Source organism: Convolutriloba macropyga, chromosome 9, assembly GCF_964194025.1.
Source record: "Convolutriloba macropyga chromosome 9, txConMacr16.3, whole genome shotgun sequence".
NCBI lineage: Eukaryota > Metazoa > Xenacoelomorpha > Acoela > Convolutidae > Convolutriloba > Convolutriloba macropyga.
Genome location: NC_134476.1, coordinates 62,025,844 through 62,046,511, shown reverse-complemented (window position 1 = coordinate 62,046,511; position 20,668 = coordinate 62,025,844). Strand labels below are relative to the sequence as shown.

Sequence of the window (20,668 nt, the reverse complement as noted above, 5' to 3'; positions counted from 1 at the left end):
AGGCGAAGTTTCTAGATATGATTTCTCCAAAGCCTTTTTGTTAGGACACCACTGCGAATGAATCGCCGGATTCATATGATGCACTTCCTCTCAGACAAAGTATTTTGCTTTTCTCGACTTTAAGGGACATGTGGTTATCTTCACTCCAGGTTTGAATCTTTTGAACAAGCCGATTTGCGTCGGTTTTTCTATATGATGAATTTGAAGTCAAAAACATAGCCATGCGATGAATATTTATCAACAGCTCTGGGATAGTCGTTGACTTAGAGGAGAGGACTTCGTGTGGACCCTTGGGGAAGAGCATTGGCACCATTTCTGAAACTTGACCTGGCATTGTTTATCTTGACACATAGTTTCCGCACTCTAAGGTAGCTGCTTAAAAGATTGAGCAGTTTTCCGCCATTGCTAAAATCTTGTAGTTTTTCGAGTAACTTTTCTTGGGCAACTTTGTCCAGAGTTTTTTGAAGACCATTTAGATTGCGTATATGTGTTGACTGTTTTGTGCGTTGTACCGTTCATTCACCTCTTTTGGGCACAGAAGGAGCTGCAGAACTGCCGAGCGGTTGTGGCAGAAACCAAACTGTCTTTTATAAAGCTGTGTGCCAATGATTGGATACAAGTGCAGGAAGATGACTCTTCCAAATATTTTGGACACGTTTGTGGGCAGGCTAATCGACCTGTACTGACCTATATCGGCTTTTTCATTATCTTTATAACTGGGCATCACTTCGCTTACTTTCCACTGGGATGAGAAAGATCGTTTGTCGGTGCAGGTATGAAAGACAAGGAGATGCAATTTAGAGAGGTCCGAGATGTTTTCCAGGACGGTGTTACCAATGTTATCTGGTCCACATGCTTTCTTTGCATCCAGACTTGAAAGCGTTTCCTTGATTTCATCCTCCGAGAGTTTAATGAAATTATTTTCCTTGTTCTCGTAGACTGCTCAGGATATTGTTTGACCTTCCACGTTGAAAACGTTCCAAAAGAAAGTAATGAATAGTTCACTTTTTTCTAGATCGTCAGATGTGCGTGCGATTTTTTGATTTGGTTGTTGTCATCATTGATTGCAAGATACTTGTCTTGAGGGAGTACTCGGCTTTCGTATAGTGACTCGAGATGTTTCTGTAGATCTGAAATTCTATAGCAGCAGCCCCTGCGCAATATGTATTATCTTTTGTAATTGAGCGTGGTACTTGTTTAAAATACAAGGATTGAAGTTTAATTAACAAGTAGATAAAAGCAGAAGAGAATGGTTTCAAATAAATGAAGCTCTAATTGATTGATCAACTCTGAAGGTAGGTTTATTATTCAATGAATGAGTTTTATTCTCAGTTTTGTCCGTACCCAATATAGGTTCTATCACCGTGGTAAATTAACCAAGTAAATACTGATATGTCACAATTGTTAGTATTGCTCGAAGCCCGAGCTTTGTCTATTTCAATCTGTCGACACCTATCAAGATTGTGTCAGTCATTAATCAAAAAAAAATTAAAATTTAAACTAAATCTTTGACCTTGAAACCCAAGGTTTTTAGTACACCTTTTTTTACACACGTGTGACACTCACACTGCCCCCTTTCAATAAGAATAGAGTGTGCCACTCACTCACATAAAATCAAACAAATTTTACAGCTCTTGATGCATGAACGTTTTAAAAAACAAAAAGAGTGTACTTTTCATATAAAATTTTAGGTATCAGTTTTCGTCATTCATGACTTTCTCTGCCTTGTCCAGACCGAAATTGTTGTACACTTCTCGCGCCCCATCGTTAATCAATATTTGGTATGCTCGATTAATGGTCTTGAAAAACTCCTCATCTCCACCAGCATCAGGGTGCGTCAACAAGCTCAATTTGTGCTAGTGTTTTTTGATCTGATCTTTTGAAGCAGAACTTTTTACCAACAAAATCTCGTACATTGTCGCAGGCCGATTCAATACATTTTCATTCCGAATCTCGAATAAACACTTTTCTGTGGCCTTCGTTTTGGCGTTCTCGTTTTTCAAAGAATGCTTTTGTCTATCAATTATAGTGTCTTTCTTTCGGCACTCAGTCGCCAAGTACTGGTTATAGTTTTCCAACTGCTGAAGCTCTGACCTCAATTGGTCATTCTCTTTCTCCATTTTCTCCATGGCTTCGCTCTTTTTTATCAGTATTGACTTTTAGATCGGCCAACTCCTGCTTAAGTAAGTCGATTGACTGCTCTTGTTTGGCATTTCTAGCTGCCGCCGCCTTCAGGTTATCTCTTAGCGCCTAACACTTGGCGCACAGTTTTCCCAATGCTTCTCTTGTTGCCTCTTTGGCTTTGTCGCAATGTTTGTCTAGTTTTTGTCGAAGCTCGACAAGATCCTTTTGAAGTAAAGAGTTGGTACTCTTCAATTTCTCTAACTGCGCGCACTGGTTTTGCAGTTCCACTTCAGTCTGGGACCGAATATTGGCGGCTGCCAGAAGTTCTAGTGTAGACACCTTCCAAGTCCGTGATAGACAAGATTCGACTCGGTACACTCCCGGGGAAATCTCCGAAATAACTTTCCACAACTCTGGCATATAGTACACATATTCACCAATTTGTGGGGTCTCACTGCCTGCTATGTTTAATAGAAACCATTTTTGCTTCTAAAGTTTCTCAATATTTTCAGGGTTGATCTCAAGACTTTTCCCTTTTTTTGGTCTTGACCTCACGACAACTCTTTTTTTTCGCCTTGAACTCAAGACAACTAATTTTAATTTTTTTTTGGTCTTGAACTCAAGACAAGTCATTTTCATTTTTTTTTCGTCCTGAACTCAAGACAAGTCCTTTTCATTCATTTTTTTGGTCCTGAACTCAAGGCAAGTCATTTTGATTTTTTTTGGTTTTGAACTCAAGACAACTCATTTTCGTTTTTTTTGTTTTTTTTTTACACAACGGAGTCTTTCAAGGACTCTTTCTCTTCAATCATTTTCTTTTGTTCTCGGCGCTCATTATTTAATTTGAGTAGTTGATTATACATACGTGTTCCCGTTACAGGGTCGAGATCCCTCAACAGTTGTTGCCAGGTGTTTCCATTAATGACTAATCCTAAAAGGATGAACAATTTAGGAAAATTTTTCGAAACTTGGAATATGAGGTAGACTGTTAAGACTGACACAGTAATGTCCTTAGCTTTTAACCAAACGTATAAGCTTTTAGTTTTTAAGTTACGAAAAATTGTTATTTCATTTGTTAGAGAAAATTGTTTTTGGAACTGAGCGTTCCAATGAATAAAATTTTCATGACTGTTTTTTCCATCTGAATCTCGAAATGCTTCCCGACTGATAATTCCTTTACTATTATGGCGCATTGTTCGAGCAATTTGACTCTGATTTACGTCTGATATGGAGAAAAGGCTGCGATGCAGATTTTCATCACTTACGTTTAAGTTATTATTCATCAACCACTGATATATCTCACGATTGATTTTCTTCAGCGTTTCTCCATATTGTTGAAAACTGCCGTCTTCTAATTTCACAACATTTGGGTACAGTGGGTTGCATGCAGCGATTGTATAATTATGATACAAAATTTTTGTAATAGGGTCCATATATCTAATAGAAGAAAAATTCTATAGTTTAGTTATTTTTTGCTATTCATTTTTGCTTCTTCTTCGCTTTGTTATAAATTATACGGCTTTGATTTTGACAATATCGTATCTGTGTCCGATCCTATCTCTGTCGCCACTATAGCAGCGGCCCGTGCGGAATATGTATTATCTTTTGTAATTGAGCGTGGTACTTGTTTAAAATACAAGGATTGAAGTTTAATTAATAAGAAGATAAAAGCAGAAGAGAATGGTTTCAAATAAATGAAGATCTAATTGAGTGATTACCTCTGAGGGTAGGTTTATTATTCAATGAATGATTTTCATGCTCAGTTTTGTCCGTACCCAATATTGGTTCTATCACCGTGGTAAATTAACCAAGTAAATACTGATATGTCACAATTGTTAGTATTGCTCGAAGCCCGAGCTTTGTCTATTTCAATCTGTCGACACCTATTGACACCTAAGGAATGGTAAACGAAATTCCTTCAAGATGGGAACCAGTACTGAGCGGAATACCGCAAGGATCGGTACTAGGACCAGTCTTTTTCATCATCTACATCAACTCAATGACAGACGTGGTTCAGTCCCCACTCCTACTGTTCGCAGACGACGCAAAGCTCTACAGAGAGATCTCAACAGTAGAAGATCAACTAGTCCTCCAGAAAGACCTAGAAGAACTCCGAACATGGTCGAAGACGAGCCTCCTTGAGTTCAACGCAGAGAAATGTGTAAAGATGACATTGACATCAAAAAAGAAGACCACATCAGAGAGAACGTACAATCTTAACAAAGACCAAAATCTTAAGAGTGTGTACAAAGAGAAAGACCTGGGAATAATGACCCGCAGCAAACTTAGTTTTGAAGAGCACATCTGTATGAAGTTGAAGAAAGCGAACTCTATTCTTGCCCTAATCCGCAGAAGTTTTATTAACATCAGCAAACAAGTATTTCTACAACTGTACAAAGCATTAATCAGACCCCACCTAAAGTACGCGAACCAAATCTGGTATCCAAATCTTAAAAAGCATAAGACCAGTATAGAAAATGTTCAAAGAAGAGCCACAAGGCTAGTTGGATCCCTGCGAGGTTTAAGTTATGAAGAGCGGCTCAGGGAACTCAAGCTACCAACCACAGAATACAGAAGACAAAGAGGCCGGATGATAGAAATCTTCAAAATCATCAATGGAATGTACGACGAATCTGCTACGGGAAATCTAATTTAGTTTATCGAACGAAACTCGAGGAAACATGGGCAGCAACTTTCCATCAGAAGAGCACGACTGGAGCTGAGGAAAAAGTTTTTCTCAGTTGATGGACCTAAAGATTGGAACGAGTTACCAGAACACGTCGTGTCAAGTGAAAGCTTGGATATCTTCAAGACACGACTTGACAGACACTGGCAACACAGGATGTTCCGCGAATTGTCCTAGGGTAAGGGACAACACGGAGGAGCTGGTCGACAGAGGCAACAAACCTACAGACCAGAATACTCGAACTCTATCAAGATTGATTCAGTCATTAATCAAGTAATAAATTAAAATTTAAACTAAATATTTGACCTTGAAACCCACGGTTTTTAGTACACCTTTTTTTACACACGTGTGACACTCACATTTCGCCAGATGTGAAAGAATTTTTTTCAAAACTGGCTCGGTCGTTTTCAATTGCAATCTTCATTGCGGTTTCTTTCCTTTTGGTTTTTAACAGAAGACGAAAATTTGGTTTTCATTTGTGTTTTCTCTTCATCGTCGCTAAAATTTTTACGAGATGAGATGTGCTAGGCGAGATCCATTGGGGAAGTCTTGATCTATGCTTAGTTATGCGAGGAACACATTTGTCGATTATCTCGCGTATCCAGACATATCACTGGCGCACGAGCTCATCAACATTACTATAGTAGTAGGGGTTGAAATCGTTATCGGTATTGATTCTGTTGATGGAGTTCCAGTCTGCTTTGCTAGATATACGGCAATATACTTAGCAGTAGTCACGCATTCATGAAAGTTAGTCAAAATTAATGTCTTGAAGGGATGATGATCAGAAAGGGAGTAGAATCCTTCCAGTTTTTCGTCGATAGCCGAGTGTTCTAACCGTTCCCTATCTTGGGTTAGTAGAAAATCGACACTAATTGGATTCTGGCAGGGGAGGATCTGTTCGAAGTTGGAATGTTCTAGAAGGTCAAGTATGGCTGTTTTGTAGGTGCTTCCTGATGTCAAACATCTCCAATTTGTATGCTGGAAATTGATGTCACCTGTAATTACCGAAGCAGTCACGCACTTCGCTCGTTGATGATTTGTTCAAGGAATGTTTTGAGGGAGTTAAGCGATAACCTGTAAAAACTGTTTTCGGGAGGATTGTAGATGCAGCTGATCAAGACAGACCCAGAAACAATAATGAGTTTAACAGTAATACTTTCAGCGTCGGACTCCAAGTTAAGAAGACTGCTGTTAATGGGATTTTTTACTGCTATTAAGAATCCACCATGTTTAATGTGGTTGTTGTCCCTGCGCTTGTTTTTCCTGTAGATCATGAAATTGGGAGGAAATAGGGCATAATCGGGTATATCCGGAGTCAGCCATGTCTCTGTGAAACAAAGAATGTCATAGTCGTTTCTAGCTACGCTGTTTGCAAAGCAGAATTGCCTGTTGAGGTCAGCTAGTCTTCTGACGTTGAAAGTGAGCAGGTTGAGTTTTGTCTGGGTTGATCGAAGTCATTGGGAGCTGGTGCTCTATTCGCTTTCTACGTTTATCTACAGTTTGTCTCATATTTACTCACACTTGAACTCGAGAGATTCTGTTAATTTATTTAATTTGTTTGATTTCTCCAAAGCGTTTGACAAAATAAAACATAGTATCCTGATGAAAAAGTTACTTCAAATTCCCATCTCCAAGGCTTTATTCGAACTGATACAAGACTATTTATTAGGAAGAACACAGAAAGTGCGAATAGGTGACCAGCTATCAAATGAGCGAACTGTAACATCTGGAGTACCACAGGGATCGGTATTGGGACCATTATTCTTCCTGATATACATAAACGATCTCCCCAATGCTGTTTTCTCATCGTTAGCCTTACTATTTGCTGATGATTTAAGACTTCTTTACAATGGGAGACCTGAACAAGAATCCTTAGAAAAACTGCAAACGGATTTACAAGCCCTTCACAACTGGAGTGTGCAAAACCATCTACTATTTAACTTGAAAAAATGTTCCATTAGCGAATTTCAGTACGGTAGAAATAAGAACACCCTAGAAGATTTTTGTTTTATTATGAATGGAAGAAATTTAAACCACAAAAGCCTTGTTCGTGACGTTGGCCTGTTCATGGATGAATCACTAAACTGGAACGAGCATGTGAAAGTAAGAGTTGGAATGGCCAGAAAATCGTTCTTTCGGTTGAGAAGAAGTACGTCCCCGATCATTTGCACCAAGAGTAAAGTCGACCTATACCGATCAATAATATCAATGTCGATGCTATCTGCATCCGAATGCTGGGAACTAAGAAAAACGAATTTCGAAATAATTGAAAAATTCAATAAAAAGGTTCTGAAGTGGATTTGCGGAAATTTTGACTACAAGGATGCTTTGATCAAATCAAACTTATTACCACCACTCTACATTAAAGTGCTTAAAGACCTTCTACTTTTCAGTAACATCTTGGAAGGAAGGTACAATGTCGACTTTTCGAAAGAATTCAACATCACCAACAGCGGTAGAAGGAGACGTGTTGTGCTTCCAGACACTAGATTTGAAATACAGAGGCAAAATTTTTGGTATAGGACTGGATTCAGAATAAACGTCGTGCAAAGAGCTCTTGATTTCTTTAACCCGGAGAATCTGAAGAACAAACTTATTGAATACATGTGGAGTTATTTTAATAGACATTGGACTGAAAACAATCCCTGTACTTGGATTTTTATTTGTTTATGTACAAACTGTCGTGCCAATCCTAGATTGTAAACGCGGGGTGTGATTCCCCAGTGGCATATCCACGAATTCATAATAATAATAATAATAATAATATCAACTCAGTTCCTTTCCCTTGGAGGTTCAAGTTTTGTATTTGTAGCACGTTGGGCTGCTTTCATTTTTCCAGTAGCTGACGTCTGATTTTAAAAGCTCAATTTCTAGATGTTGTTCGTCCTGGTTCAGCTCCCGGCTCAAATAAAGCTTAATTTCGCACATGTGCTCACCTCTCTGCAATTCCGAGGCGATGCCTCCGGATGCACTAGATAGGTGAACTTGTAAAACTGAATACTATTGCGATTCCGAGGTAAACCTCCGGATTCACTAATAGATAAAGCTTAGGAAAACTTACATTTAGGGTTCTGAAGCCTTCGGATCTTCCGATTCGGCGAGTTGACGTTTCTTGATTCTGTCTTTCTGCCTTTTGTTTGGCTTCTTCTGTGAACGCACCTTTTTGACGAGTCGTACCAGGTTATGACTGTTTCTCAACACAGTACTTAGAATCAAGAGTTCTGTGTTTGACTCTGGATGCACTTGCGATAACTCGTAGATCAGCTTCGCGTCTTGTAGCTGCTTTGGTGTAAGGTTATTTTCAACTTCGAGAATGAGAATACCTGTTTTCTGTAACTCGAGAGACAGATCAGGAGTGTCGGTGATTGGGCACCAGTTGCTTTTGTGCTCTGAGATGCTATTGTTTATTACGTCGTGCCAGATGATGAGACGTTTATTGTAGCGAAGTACCAATTTGTTCATGAGAAGGCCACGGACAGTTTTTCGTGTTGGGGTTCACGGACAGTCCACGAATAGGAGTTGATATTTTCTGGATTCTCTGTTTATCTTTTCGATACTTCAGATGCTACAGAAAGCTTGCTCCAACTCAGTGGACCATTGCTATTCATAAAGATCATCTGAAGCTATTTAATGATAGATTTTAACAATGCCAAATGCTCTATGAGGACGTAGTGCTGGGAGGACCCCGGACCAGCCAATATTCAAACAGTGTTGGCGAGGAGCATTTCTTAATTTACCTTTTTTAAAAATTTCTGGAGCTTATATTTCCAGCGACTGATCACATTTTTGGGATCTTTTCCGTTTTAAGATATCTTTTCCGTTTGTGCCCCTTGATTAAGTTATGTACCCCCGGTTATAGAGCACGTGCCATTACATGGTACATGATTATGTAAAAATGTGGCACGTGCGTCGGGGGTTGCAAATAATGTGCACCCATTAAGTTGCGGGGCACATACGGAAATGATCCAAATTTTGTTACTCTCCGAGTGTTATAATCATTACAACGGCGCTTAGTTTCGCATTTTTTGACTATTGTGAGGATTTAGAAATATTAATTGGAGCTTACTTGCTGCCCCCGAGTTTACCGACTACTCTTTTAGGGGAGGGGCTTTCTTTTAATTAAAATAGGAAGGCGATGGCAAGAGGCTGAGTTTTTTTAAATGTTTGATATCTGAGAAAATGTTGTTCTGTGTCGATCTTTTTTTCGTTGCAACTTTTTTTCCAACTACTTCGTCAATATTTTACGTGCTGTGCTATACTTCAACTCGCCCTAATCACGTAAATATGATTATTGTCGCAATTACAATACAGAAACTTGCTGTCACAAGCAACTGTTATACCGGGTTTTGACATTTCAGATCGATGTATTTCAGAATCCGTTTAACAAGATTCTGGAGCAATTGTAATTTAACAATCTTTCTAGAGTATATTATATTTCAAGCAACTGATTAAATTTTGTTACTCTCCGAGTGTCGTAATTATTACAACGGCACTCTATCCTCAACTTGGACTTCTATTACGTTTCGTTATCCCACCATTGCTAGCATTGCTGAAAGCTTATTGTTGATTTTATTTGTGTTTAATTACTCTTATGTAATTGCGGAGAGGTGTTGTATTTTGAGCAAATATCAGTTACAATATCAAAGGCGTTGATCAACAGCGTATAGCTGGAGAATGGCAAGGAGACCTGGTAAGTACCAATAGTTAATGCAATCGCAATATTCTACTCTTCTATACAGATAACAGATCATTATTAATTGCTCTCGAACGGAGTTTGACGCAATTGTTATAGGCGTCTTTTTATGCAAAGTTTTTGCTTGACCGTTTTGACTTTTTCAGGCACTCCCTTGATTTAGGACCCGCCTCTTTTGTCCTAATCACACTCTTCTGTCCCGGCGACTATGCCTAAGCTCAGACTAGCTAAAACCAAGGAACAAAGTCCTTGCCTCTTGTTCGATAGCAGTTCGTCCGCCAGATGTCTTATGATTCTCCAAGATTCTGAGTTCTTTCCCCCTTGTCATTTCTAACCTTGTCTTTGCAACCTTGTCATTTTCTTTTAAAGGGTCAAATTTTAACACATTTAATTCCCAGGAACTAAAAATGAGATAATTTTTGGTCTTCCATACTACTACTACTACTAGTAATGAAGAGCTCATTGTAAAGTTTGTGATTCAATAGGAGCAATTGAGCAATTTTTGCAGATTTAGAGAAATTTATAAAGTACACCACCACGGATTGTCTTACTCACGATCCAACTTGTAGTTGTACAGAACCCAGGTTGAGGTGCCATCCGGAAGTAACCTCTAATCGGACCAAGTCCAACGCATACGGTGTGTTCGCAAACCAAAATTACAGGGTCTGGTAATTGTTTTGAGCGCAAAATAGTATGATCAGAGGTCACTTCGGTCTGAGGATGCTCTGATCAGAGGTCATTTTCGTCTGAGTGGGTCTGATCAGAGGAGGATTCAAGCGCCTTTTAGTCTGATCAGACAAGATTTTGAGCGCAATTGGGTCTGATCAGAGACCATTTCGAGCGAATTTTTTTCTTTTGATTTTCTTTTTTTAACCGTGAAATGTTGGCTCTGCCAAGAGGCAACAAAAGGCAGCATTCTGATCAGAGGCACATCTGGAGTCCGATGGCTTTGATCAGAACCTTTTTATTGACTGTAGAATACGACGTTTTTTATGGAAAGCTGTGTAAGTTCATCCTTTGAGTCCGAAACATGCTTCAATGGTATACCAAATCAAAATTTTCCCCAGCAGTTGGCTTTTCTCTTCATTATCAATAGTTTTATTATTGTCTTTTCTGTAGATGAATTTTATACTGCAAACGTGTTCTACAAATATTCAAAATTTCCTCTTAAGGGGCGGGCATTTTCTATCAGCTGGACCCCTCTGGCCCTGATCAAAGCCATCAGACTCTAGATGTGCTTCTGATCAGAATGCTGCCTTTTGTTGCCTCTTGCCAGAGCCAACATTTCTCGATAGACAAAACAGAAAATCAAAAAAAAAATGCTCGAAATGGTGTCTGATCAGACCCAATTGCGCTCAAAATCTTCTCTGATCATACTAAAGTGCGCTTGAATCCGCCTCTGATCAGACCAACTCAGACGAAAATGACCTCTGATCAGATAATTACCATCCGGATGTGACCTCTGATCAGACCATCCCCAGACAGAAAGTGACCTCTGATCATACTATTTTTGCGCTCGAACCTATTACCAGACCCTGTATTTTTGGTCTGGCGAACACCGTGTGCCTTGAACATAATCTGATCAGAGGTTACTTCCGGATGGGACCTTAACCTGGGAAGTGTAATTATAGAAGGCAAAACGTGCTCATTAAAATAGAAAATAAGAAGTCCCCATCGAGTTGTTTTTTTTTTCAAATTTGTAATTTTCTCTACAATAACCATAGGAAAACATTGCATGTTAATCCAGATCATTGAAATCACCTATTACCATTTGAACAACAGTACGGATAACGTTTGGTTTAGTAGATAATGTTTGTATAGGATTAATGTTTGGCTGTTCGTTTTAAACCGGAAAGTAAATAATCAATGGTCCCAACTTTCTGTTCAATGGAATTTTTTCATGCTGCTGTAGCAAAAATTATGTCAATATTTATATTTTTTTAAAACCTATTTACTATTTGTGCAATGGTAATGTTTTTTCATTTTTTGATGCTTTTCACTACGATTTGACGTCAATTTTGGGCTAATTGTTCTTGAAGGAGGTCTTAGGCAAATACTGTAAACGTGTGTTTTTTATTATAAATTTTTAACTTAACCGTTTTTGTTCTAGAGCATTTTTCGATTTCTACTCTCTACTGAATTTTTCGCGTTTGATTTCTTTGTTTTTGCTTGACATAAATTAAGTCTGTTTTAAAAACAAAAGCGAGTGTATATAAGCAATCAGAAGGTTGTTATAGCCGTGTGGTTAATGCTTGTATGGTACGCAGGAGGTCAGGGTGCGAACTCCTCTTTGGTCAAAATATTTTTGTACATTTAAGTAGTAGTGAAAATGCCTGGTTTGTAACGGGGGGGGACCTGTCCCCCCCCCCGTTACAATACAGGCATGGTCTTTTTTAGGTATCCTCTTAGAATTTCTCTGACTTAGAGTGGAATAAAACTTAGCTGTTTCATTTAGTTCTTCGAACAGTTTCATGCTTTGACTTGAAATTTGTTTTCCCCTTTCTAACCGGGAAAGTTGGTTGGTGTTTGTATAAACAATTTCTACTTTCTTGTCTCAGCAAAAATTTAGAGAAATCAATTTTAAGATAAAATTTTTTGATATAAATTTATAATGTAACTAACCTGGTACATCCGGAACATTGAAGACGGGGTCGAGAAAGTAATCGATAATAAAATGTAGAAATAAGGTAATAACTATGAAACAAATGAGCTTTCTCTTATGAATTAACATTACTCGTTCAATAAAAAAAACGAAAACTGGCAAAACTAGAAACATTGAAGTTAATAACCAATACAAGGTACCAAAAAAGAAACAAAAACAAACCTACATCAAACAGTTTCAAACTCTAAACAGTTTTTGTGTTTCTCATTTTCTAATCAGTTGACTCCAATTTTTTTGTTAAATGCATTTTAACCACCCAACTGTTGCTAGCAAAGATATACCCATTATTCACAAAAACTATTTAACAGTAGCGCAAAAATTCCCACAAAACTCAATTCGCCTAAATTACTTTTTATCAGCATGTGAGTTCTTTAACGATCAAGAAAATTTTGATCACGTTATTGCGCTTAAACTTAGACCGTACGGTGGTCTTATTGGAATTGACAACTCGTCTTTAGATCATCAACTTAAAAGTTTTAAAGTCCTTCGGTTACATGCAGTTTTGCACGACGCTGGGGGTTTTATATACGAAAGATACAAACAAGGACCTGGTTACTCTTATATGCTTCCGTGGAAAAGCAGCAACTGTTTTAGTGGTCATTTGTCGGGAATATTGTTTTGCCTATATATAAAGATTTTTCATCCGTCAATTTTTCATTTATTGGAATGCTAAGCAGCAAAACAGTTGTGTTAGACGTTGAAGGGTTCCGTCACAGAAAAGAAAAATTTATTGTTAAAGAACTTGGTGTTTGCACCGAGGACTATCTCGACTGCGTGTCATTTTTACCTCCAACAAGTTATAGTGAGTTAACAACTCAACAAAAGCAATCTTTCAGTTGGTTGACTAGAAATTTGCACGGCATTGAGTGGGAAACAGGAAACTATCCCTATATTTATCTCACACAAATAATTCAAAGCGTTCGTTTGAGGAATCCGGGTTCAATATTCTACGCTAAGGGAGAGGAAAAAGTAAAATTTTTGTCAGATTTGCTTGAGTGCTCTATTATTGATCTGAATTCACTCGCGTGTCCTTCAATATCTGTGAACTATTTTACCCAAAACTGTCAAAATCATTCAAAGGGCAAAAACATTTTCAACAAACATTGTGCAAAAGAAAAAGCCATTTTCTATTTCAACTGGTTAACAAATGAGAGAGGAATTGACGAAAGTGGAAGCACCCTTGTCACCGAGTTAAACAATTTGTGCCTTGATTACGGGGGACGGGAATCTGAGTCTTTCAATTTCCAAAGACGAAACCATAAAAACCGGAAACCAGTTTTTACAGAGAAAAGTTAAATTGTTGCTGACTGAGGACGAAATTCGCTCATTTACTCATTTAGTATATTATATTGAACCTTTTCTTCAGTGGAGAAAGCAAAATGTCAAAAACTCAACCCAGAGTCTGTCCTCCGAGACTCTTACTGATGTCGAAACACCCGGTTGGTGAAGAAGTAGACAAGAACGATCCTTCACTGCCGAAGGAGATTCAACACTTGGTGAGGGAAGAAAGAGTACACAAAATTGTTCATTATGACAAAACTGAGAGACTCCCGGAGTGCTTTATGGTTCATATGAAAGACTTTCTAACTGAGTTTAATTGCTATGAATTGTTTTATGTAGAGTGACTTTTTCTCAATACATTTTTTTAAAAAATTATTTTTGTCTCGAGATGGAGGGGGTAACAGTTGATCAAGTTGACGCTGTTGTTGAAGAAAGTTTCTTTGAAAAAGAAAGTAGCAGCAAATCTTCATGGAAATTTTGTAATCAAACAACGTTGCCACGGTCAGAAGTTGTATTTTTTGTTCAAATGTTTGTTATTTTACTGCTGATATCACTTTGTATTGTTAAATTAACTATTTTAAAACCAAATTGTGAAGAAACTTCAGTTTGGATATCAACATTGTCAAGTTTAGTTGGATACATTTTACCAAATCCAAGACTATGAATAAAATTATATCTACGCAAGATAGGGTCTTCATGGCCGTTGTAGGGCCTTCAGGTTGTGGCAAAACAGAGTTAATTTTCAAAATGTTGATTGGAAACACATTTTACCCAAAATTTAACAACATTATTTTTTTATACCGAGAAATGCAACAAATATACATCAAAATGGAGAAAACACTTGGTGTTACGTTTAAAAAGTACGCCAATTTAGAATTTTTGAATAGTCTTGCAAACTGTCTTCTGATAATAGACGACTCGTGCGAAGAAATCATTACAATGACAAATTTGTTAAATTGGCCACTGCAGGGCGTCACAAAAACATTAATGTTATTTATATCAAGCACAACCTTTACCAACAGAGCAAGTGGTCTCGTACAATAGACTTGAACACGACACACATCATTTTGTTCAAATCAGCCCGTGATATTCAACAAGTCGAATTTTTAGGTAAACAATTGAACCTCGTTAAATTTTTAAAATACTGCTATCAATTGGCAACGAAAGAACCGTTTGGGCATTTGCTTATCGATCTTGATCCAAAAACTTCTGATTGTTTACGATACTGTTCAAATATTACTGAGCCAGGTCCATCAATTTTCTATCTTCCATCTGATAAAGCAGAAACAACTCCACTAAACAATGAAAGAGAAAAAAATTATCTATACTGAAGCAAATGGTGCTTTTGCAGCCAAAACAGTTAAGGAAATATTTGCGTAGTTGTGATAGTGATGCTATACTGGTTTTGTGTGAATGTCTTCACAATGTTTTACTGGGCCATGTTAGAGTGAAAGTAAGAGACTTAGAAAATTACAGACACATATTTGAAGGTGTTCTCAAGAAAAAGTCATCAATGGATAAACGGCGAGCACTATTACTAACAAAAGCCGGTTTCGAACTCATTCAACTCATTATTAAATTTTGTTTCATCCTTTTGAGTTAAGCAATGTCAACTGCTGAAGAGTTTATTTTGATTCCCAAAAATCAGTTTATGAAGGAGCAACCATATTCCTCACAAATTCTAAATGATCCCAGAGTTCAGCATAGAGGTGCTCAATTTTCGTTTTTGAACCGCATGCGACCAAATGAAAACACTGACAAAGAGAACCAAGAAATTTTGGATACAAGGGAAACAACTGATCCTACTGAGTTGTCAAATGTACATGCAGACAAAATTCTTCAAAATCTCAACATGCTAGCGCCAGCAAAACTTACCAGGACGGAAAAAATAGTTAACCTCATTAAAGAATCAAAAAAAGTTGTTATAGACGAAAAAGAAAATTTCATTGTTGACGGAGCCGAGACAGGAATAAATGCCCCTATTTTTCTCTATGATTTGCAGCAACCAACTAAAAAAATAAATAATCCAGATTATTTCAAGATTTTAGAGGCTTTAAACATAAAAGAAGACTTGGTGATCAACAGTAATGCTAAAATTGCGATCCGGAAAAGAACTCATAGAGTTACCAAACAAAAAGAGAAAAAGAAAACTTTTGCGCCAAAAAGAATCAAGCACAAAGAAACCAGCCAATTACTTACAGAGGAATCCTCAGAAGCCGGAAGTGGTTTCGAAACCTCAAAGGAAGACAGAACTCAGCAAGAGGAGAAGGACTGGGAGTCTTTCGACGAATGAGAAAAAATTGCTTGAGCTAAAATATACGAAAGGCCCCACAGCATACGGAAGCATAAAAAATCTACAAAAAAGCACCAAGTTGAAACCAAGTAAAGTGAAATTGTTTCTAGAGGGTAAAAATGCCCACACAAAGCATAAGAAATATAGAAAAAGATTTCCAACACTGAAAGTTATTGCTTATGACATAAACGAGATTTGGTCGCTAGACTTGGCTTATGTGGATAAATTAGCAAAAGAGAACAAAGATGTAAAATATTTGTTGGTTGCGGTGGACTGTCTCTCACGTTATCTACGAGTTGAACCCTTAAAATCGAAGTACGCCACAACTACAGCAGATGCGTTTAAGAAAATGATAAAGAACAAGCAACCTAAAAAAGTGTGGGTAGATGATGGTACAGAATTTAAGGGCTCATTCAGCACTCTTTGTCAGAAAAATGATATTAAGTTTATAAAACTTTCAGCGAGAAAAAATCAGCATTAGCGGAAAGAAATATACGTTCGCTCAAGTATTTGATATACAAGTATTTAGAAGACAAATGGACATACTCGTATATTAATCAATTGCAGAGCTTTGTACAAACCATTAACTCTAGAGTCAACAGAGTAACGAAATTGGCGCCGAATAAAGTAACAAAAAAAGACGTTCCTTACTTGATATCATTAATTTTTAATGATTCATCAAAACTAGTTCGCCGACCAAAGTTTTACGTTGGGGACTTTGTGCGAATATCAAAAGCGGATCTTCCTTTTAGAAAAGGATACAAGCAAACATTTACCAACGAAGTTTTTGAGATTTACGATATACCTGCAACAAATCCCCCTACTTATAGTCTCATTGACGCATCCCAGGTGCCAGAAAAAGGAAAATTTTATGAATTAGAGTTGGTCAAAGTTAGAGACAACAGTAGTGAAATAACAAAACATGAATGAATTCACCGTTCACTTAGTTTCATCAGCCTCTATGAATATTTTTCCTCAAAACACCTTGTCTTCTTTCAAAAACTATTTCAATGAAGAAATTAATTTGGAAGGGGATTGGCGAGTTGCTCTAAGTGAAATTATCTTCCCAGCAAAAATAAATCAAGTGAACAAGAGTGATTTAAAGATTTTTTCCTCTGAAGGCCTCAAGTTTTATGAGAAAAGTATTCCATTTGATGCTGTCTCCAGACCATACGGAGGAGAACGAGCTATCATTGGAACTGGTTCCTATGAAAACCGTGATCATCTTTTGAGATCCTTAAAGCAGCTACCGGATTGCCTCATTTTGACTTTCAATTTAACAAAATCAATGGAGTTTTGTTTCTCTTTTTTGGTAAAAACGAAGGAATTACTTTTCCGGATAACGAAATTCCAAGCATCCTAGGTTTCAACGGTATTCATGATGGGTCTGGTTATCATATTGGATACAAGATGTTGGACACTTTTGAGAATCTGACCATGACAGAAGACGAAGAAAAAACGTTTGTTGGTGATTATCCTTTTGATTTGTCTGCAGGGAAGCAACTGATTTTTATTTATGTTAACATAATTGAGTATCAATACGTAGGTGATACTAAAGCTCCTCTTATTCGAGTCATTGATTCAAAACAACGCCTGAAAAACGGTAGCCCCTGTGAAATAGAGCCAACACACAGAATTGTCTTCAGCAACTTGGAATACAAAAAGTTATTATCAAAAAATTTTCAGTCAATTGAAATTCAATTGCGGACAGAAACCGGACAATTAGTTCCATTCGCTGGAACGGGAAAAGTTATTTTGACTTTAAATTTTAAAAAATTCGATTAAATGGAAGCCTACTATCATCAACAATCGGTATCACCATACTTTTCAGGACACTATCGCCAACGAGGAAGTGGTTTTGGGGCTTTAGCAGCAGGTATTGGCAGAGCCGCATTACCGATTGCAAGAAAGTTTCTTTGGCCTGTAGCCAAAAAGATTGGACGTGAATTAATTGTTCAAGCAGCTCCTGAGTTGGTAGAGGTTGTTACAAAGAAAAAGTCTCCAAAACAAGCAATAAAATCGAATGTGCAAAAGACTGTAAGAAAACAAGTTGGAGGATCATTGGTCAAAAAGAAGAACATCAAGAAAAAACAGACAAAAAGCCGTTCAAAGACCATTCACAGAAAACAACCCCTGTCGAGAAGTCGGTCTCAATTTTTCTCTAAAGTTCAAAATGTTTACTAATTTACTGCCCGCAGAGGCAACACACACCACACTTGATTTATTTGAAAAACATCCTCTGCTAGTTACTTTTGATAATGCTTTTACTCAAAAAGTTGGACCTTCCTATTCCCCGGATGGTCCAATGCTTGAGTTTAAAGTTATGGGAGACAGGAACAATTTCATAGATTTGCAAAAACTTCTCCTTGAAATTAAATGCAAAATCTCCCGAAACAATGACGGTGATTTAAGGACAGGAACTGATGCTACAAATACAGACTCGCCATACTTAAGCAACAACGCACTGCATTCTTTATTTTCGGAATGCACTGTATCTGCTAACGGTGTTAAAATTTCCAACACAAACGGAAATTATGCACACAAAGCATTCATTGAAACAGAATTTTCGTCAGGAAAAACTGCAAAAAACACATGGCTAGTTTGTCAAGGATATTATTACGAGGATGAGCCAGCTAAAATTGATGGCACCGACGGTCGCGCCGAGGATGTTACAGCAAGAAAAGCCCTCGTAGCCAACTCCAATGAAAACTATTTTATTGGAAAACCATCAAGTGACATTCTAACGTGTGATAAACACCTGCTTAGTGGTATTACTTTAGTGGTATTTCATTCAGAAGATCAACAAATGATTTTGCTGTTATTTCCGAGTCAAACAAACATTACAAAGTAAAAATAATTGAAGCAAATCTGTATGTTAGAAAAATGACAGTATCGGATCATGTTTTGACGGCAATTGAGAAGACTCTACTAAAAACACCTGCAGTGTATCGCTATACAGAGGTTTTACCAAGAACATTTTTAGCTACAACTGGTGTTCAAAGTTGGAGACAAGAAGATGTCTTCTCAAAGGAACCAATTCGAAGAATGATTATCGCAATGACAACAAACCGCGCGTACCTTGGAACAAATCGAACAACACCTTTTCATTATCAGAAGTTTGATTTGAGTCAAATTGTTATTTATCGTAACGGACTTCCAATAGTTGGCACGCCCATTTCAACCGCCTCTAATCAAAGGCTTTATTTTAATACGCTTGAGGCTTTGGATTTTCTTGATAAGGGTGGTCCTGGTATATCTCTATCAGATTATCCCAACCATTTTATTATGGCCTTTGACTTAACTTCAACACAGGAAGCATCACATGATTTTATTCACCCTGAATTGACAAACTGTTCAATTTCAGTTGAGCTAACGTTTTCGAGAGCACTGACAGATAACATTGAAATTTTGTTTTTGGGAGAACGAAGTTCAACATTTTACGTGTCATCTGAGAGAAAAGTCACAAAAAACACTCTTATTACATACCCAGTGACTAATGGATAATATTGATAATGTTAAAATTGCCAAATTGATCAACAAATGTGTTCATTTAAAATTTCTGTTTTGCGGAGTATTCCCAGCTGATAGTTTTCCTAAGCTATTTGCAGACTCTTTTATTGTAGTCAATGCATCGAAAGCTGGAACTATAGGAACTCATTGGCTACTCATCTGTAAAAAAAAAAACGACAAAATTTATTTTGCTGATCCATTGGGAAATTCGCTGGAATTCTACTTTGCAGTTTACAGACGGCTAAACAGTTTCTATGGAGAAGTAATTCAACTGTGTACATTGATGCCAATTCAAAAAACTAACTCAAAACTATGTGGTCTGTTTTGTATTTATATTGCTCATGTTATTTTTAGCAATAAATACCCTTACACAATGTACATGAATGATGATGACCTACTACGATTTGCAAAGCATATGCTATAATTCATTTTTTTTACTCCTCTGTTTTCAGTTAAAAAATACGATCTCAAAGAAAATTTAATTTTTGTATTTTTGTTCAAATACAAATTTTACAAACAACGTTTCACTGTCAACATTAAGCGAACCATAGCCACAAAGTATAATATCAATAATTTTTGAAAATTCAGCGTAGTGTTCATTGTAATATATCTCCACAAAGCGTTGATTAGTCAAAAGTGGTACAAAGTCAGTTTGAGTTTGAACATTTTGCTTTACAGCATGGCAAATGCTGGGTAGTTTCTTCATAGAAAAGAAGTTTCTGTGCAGATTCTGTTGTTGTAGACAGTAGTCAACTGCGTCAATAAGTTTTTCCAAAATTGGCCCGTGAACAACGAACCCGTCCAAATCATAAATGAGACATTTAAAGCAGGTAAATAAACAAGGTATTGCATAAGCTTTTGAGCTGTCGGTTCCTTCTAAGCTTGATAGATTTTCAGATGAAATTAGAACATGGTAATGAACAGAAGAGTTGTGACAAAATGAACTTTTTTGGTGGTATGCAAACGCAAAATTAGCAATTTTATCTTTGTCCAAGTTTGGTTTACAAAAGAAAAGAAGAAAGCGAAATGATTTTTGAAATTGTCGAAAATAATCTGGAGAACGTTCGTACATTGCTTCAGCCATTGTATTTTTCTATCTTGTAGGCTAAGTTCTTTTTGTGTGCTAGATTTTTCTTGACTTTCGATAGGGGTTGACTCTCGTCTTCCGAATTCGTATCGTTGGTTGAACGAATATGTTGTGAAAATTTATCGTTCTCGCCTTCTTTTCTTTTAATTGCCTTCGATGTAACTTTTGGAGGCTCAGTTTGTACTGTTAAAGGAACCTCTGTGTCCTTTGAATCGATCAGATCTCTGATTCTGTGGATATGTTCCACTAGTCTATCAAATTCTGAAAGAGAAAGGTTTACTCTTTGGGAGAATTTGTAATCATCATCACTTTGGTTGTTCCTTCTGAAC

The 20,668-nt window shown here is 37.3% G+C and overlaps 2 protein-coding genes across 2 annotated transcripts in view; both read left to right on the top strand.

Annotated features, from left to right (window-relative positions):
* Positions 1-20,668, top strand: part of LOC142345923 (ATP-dependent RNA helicase DHX8-like) — a 468,212-nt gene that overhangs the window by 245,640 nt on the left and 201,904 nt on the right. The gene's annotated exons all lie outside the window — the stretch shown is intronic.
* Positions 9,158-20,668, top strand: part of LOC142345922 (uncharacterized) — a 95,949-nt gene continuing 84,438 nt past the window's right edge. Inside the window, 1 exon segment of the mRNA XM_075398381.1 lies at positions 9,158-9,503. Coding sequence (XP_075254496.1) covers positions 9,488-9,503 — 16 coding nt within the window. The 5' untranslated portion in view covers positions 9,158-9,487.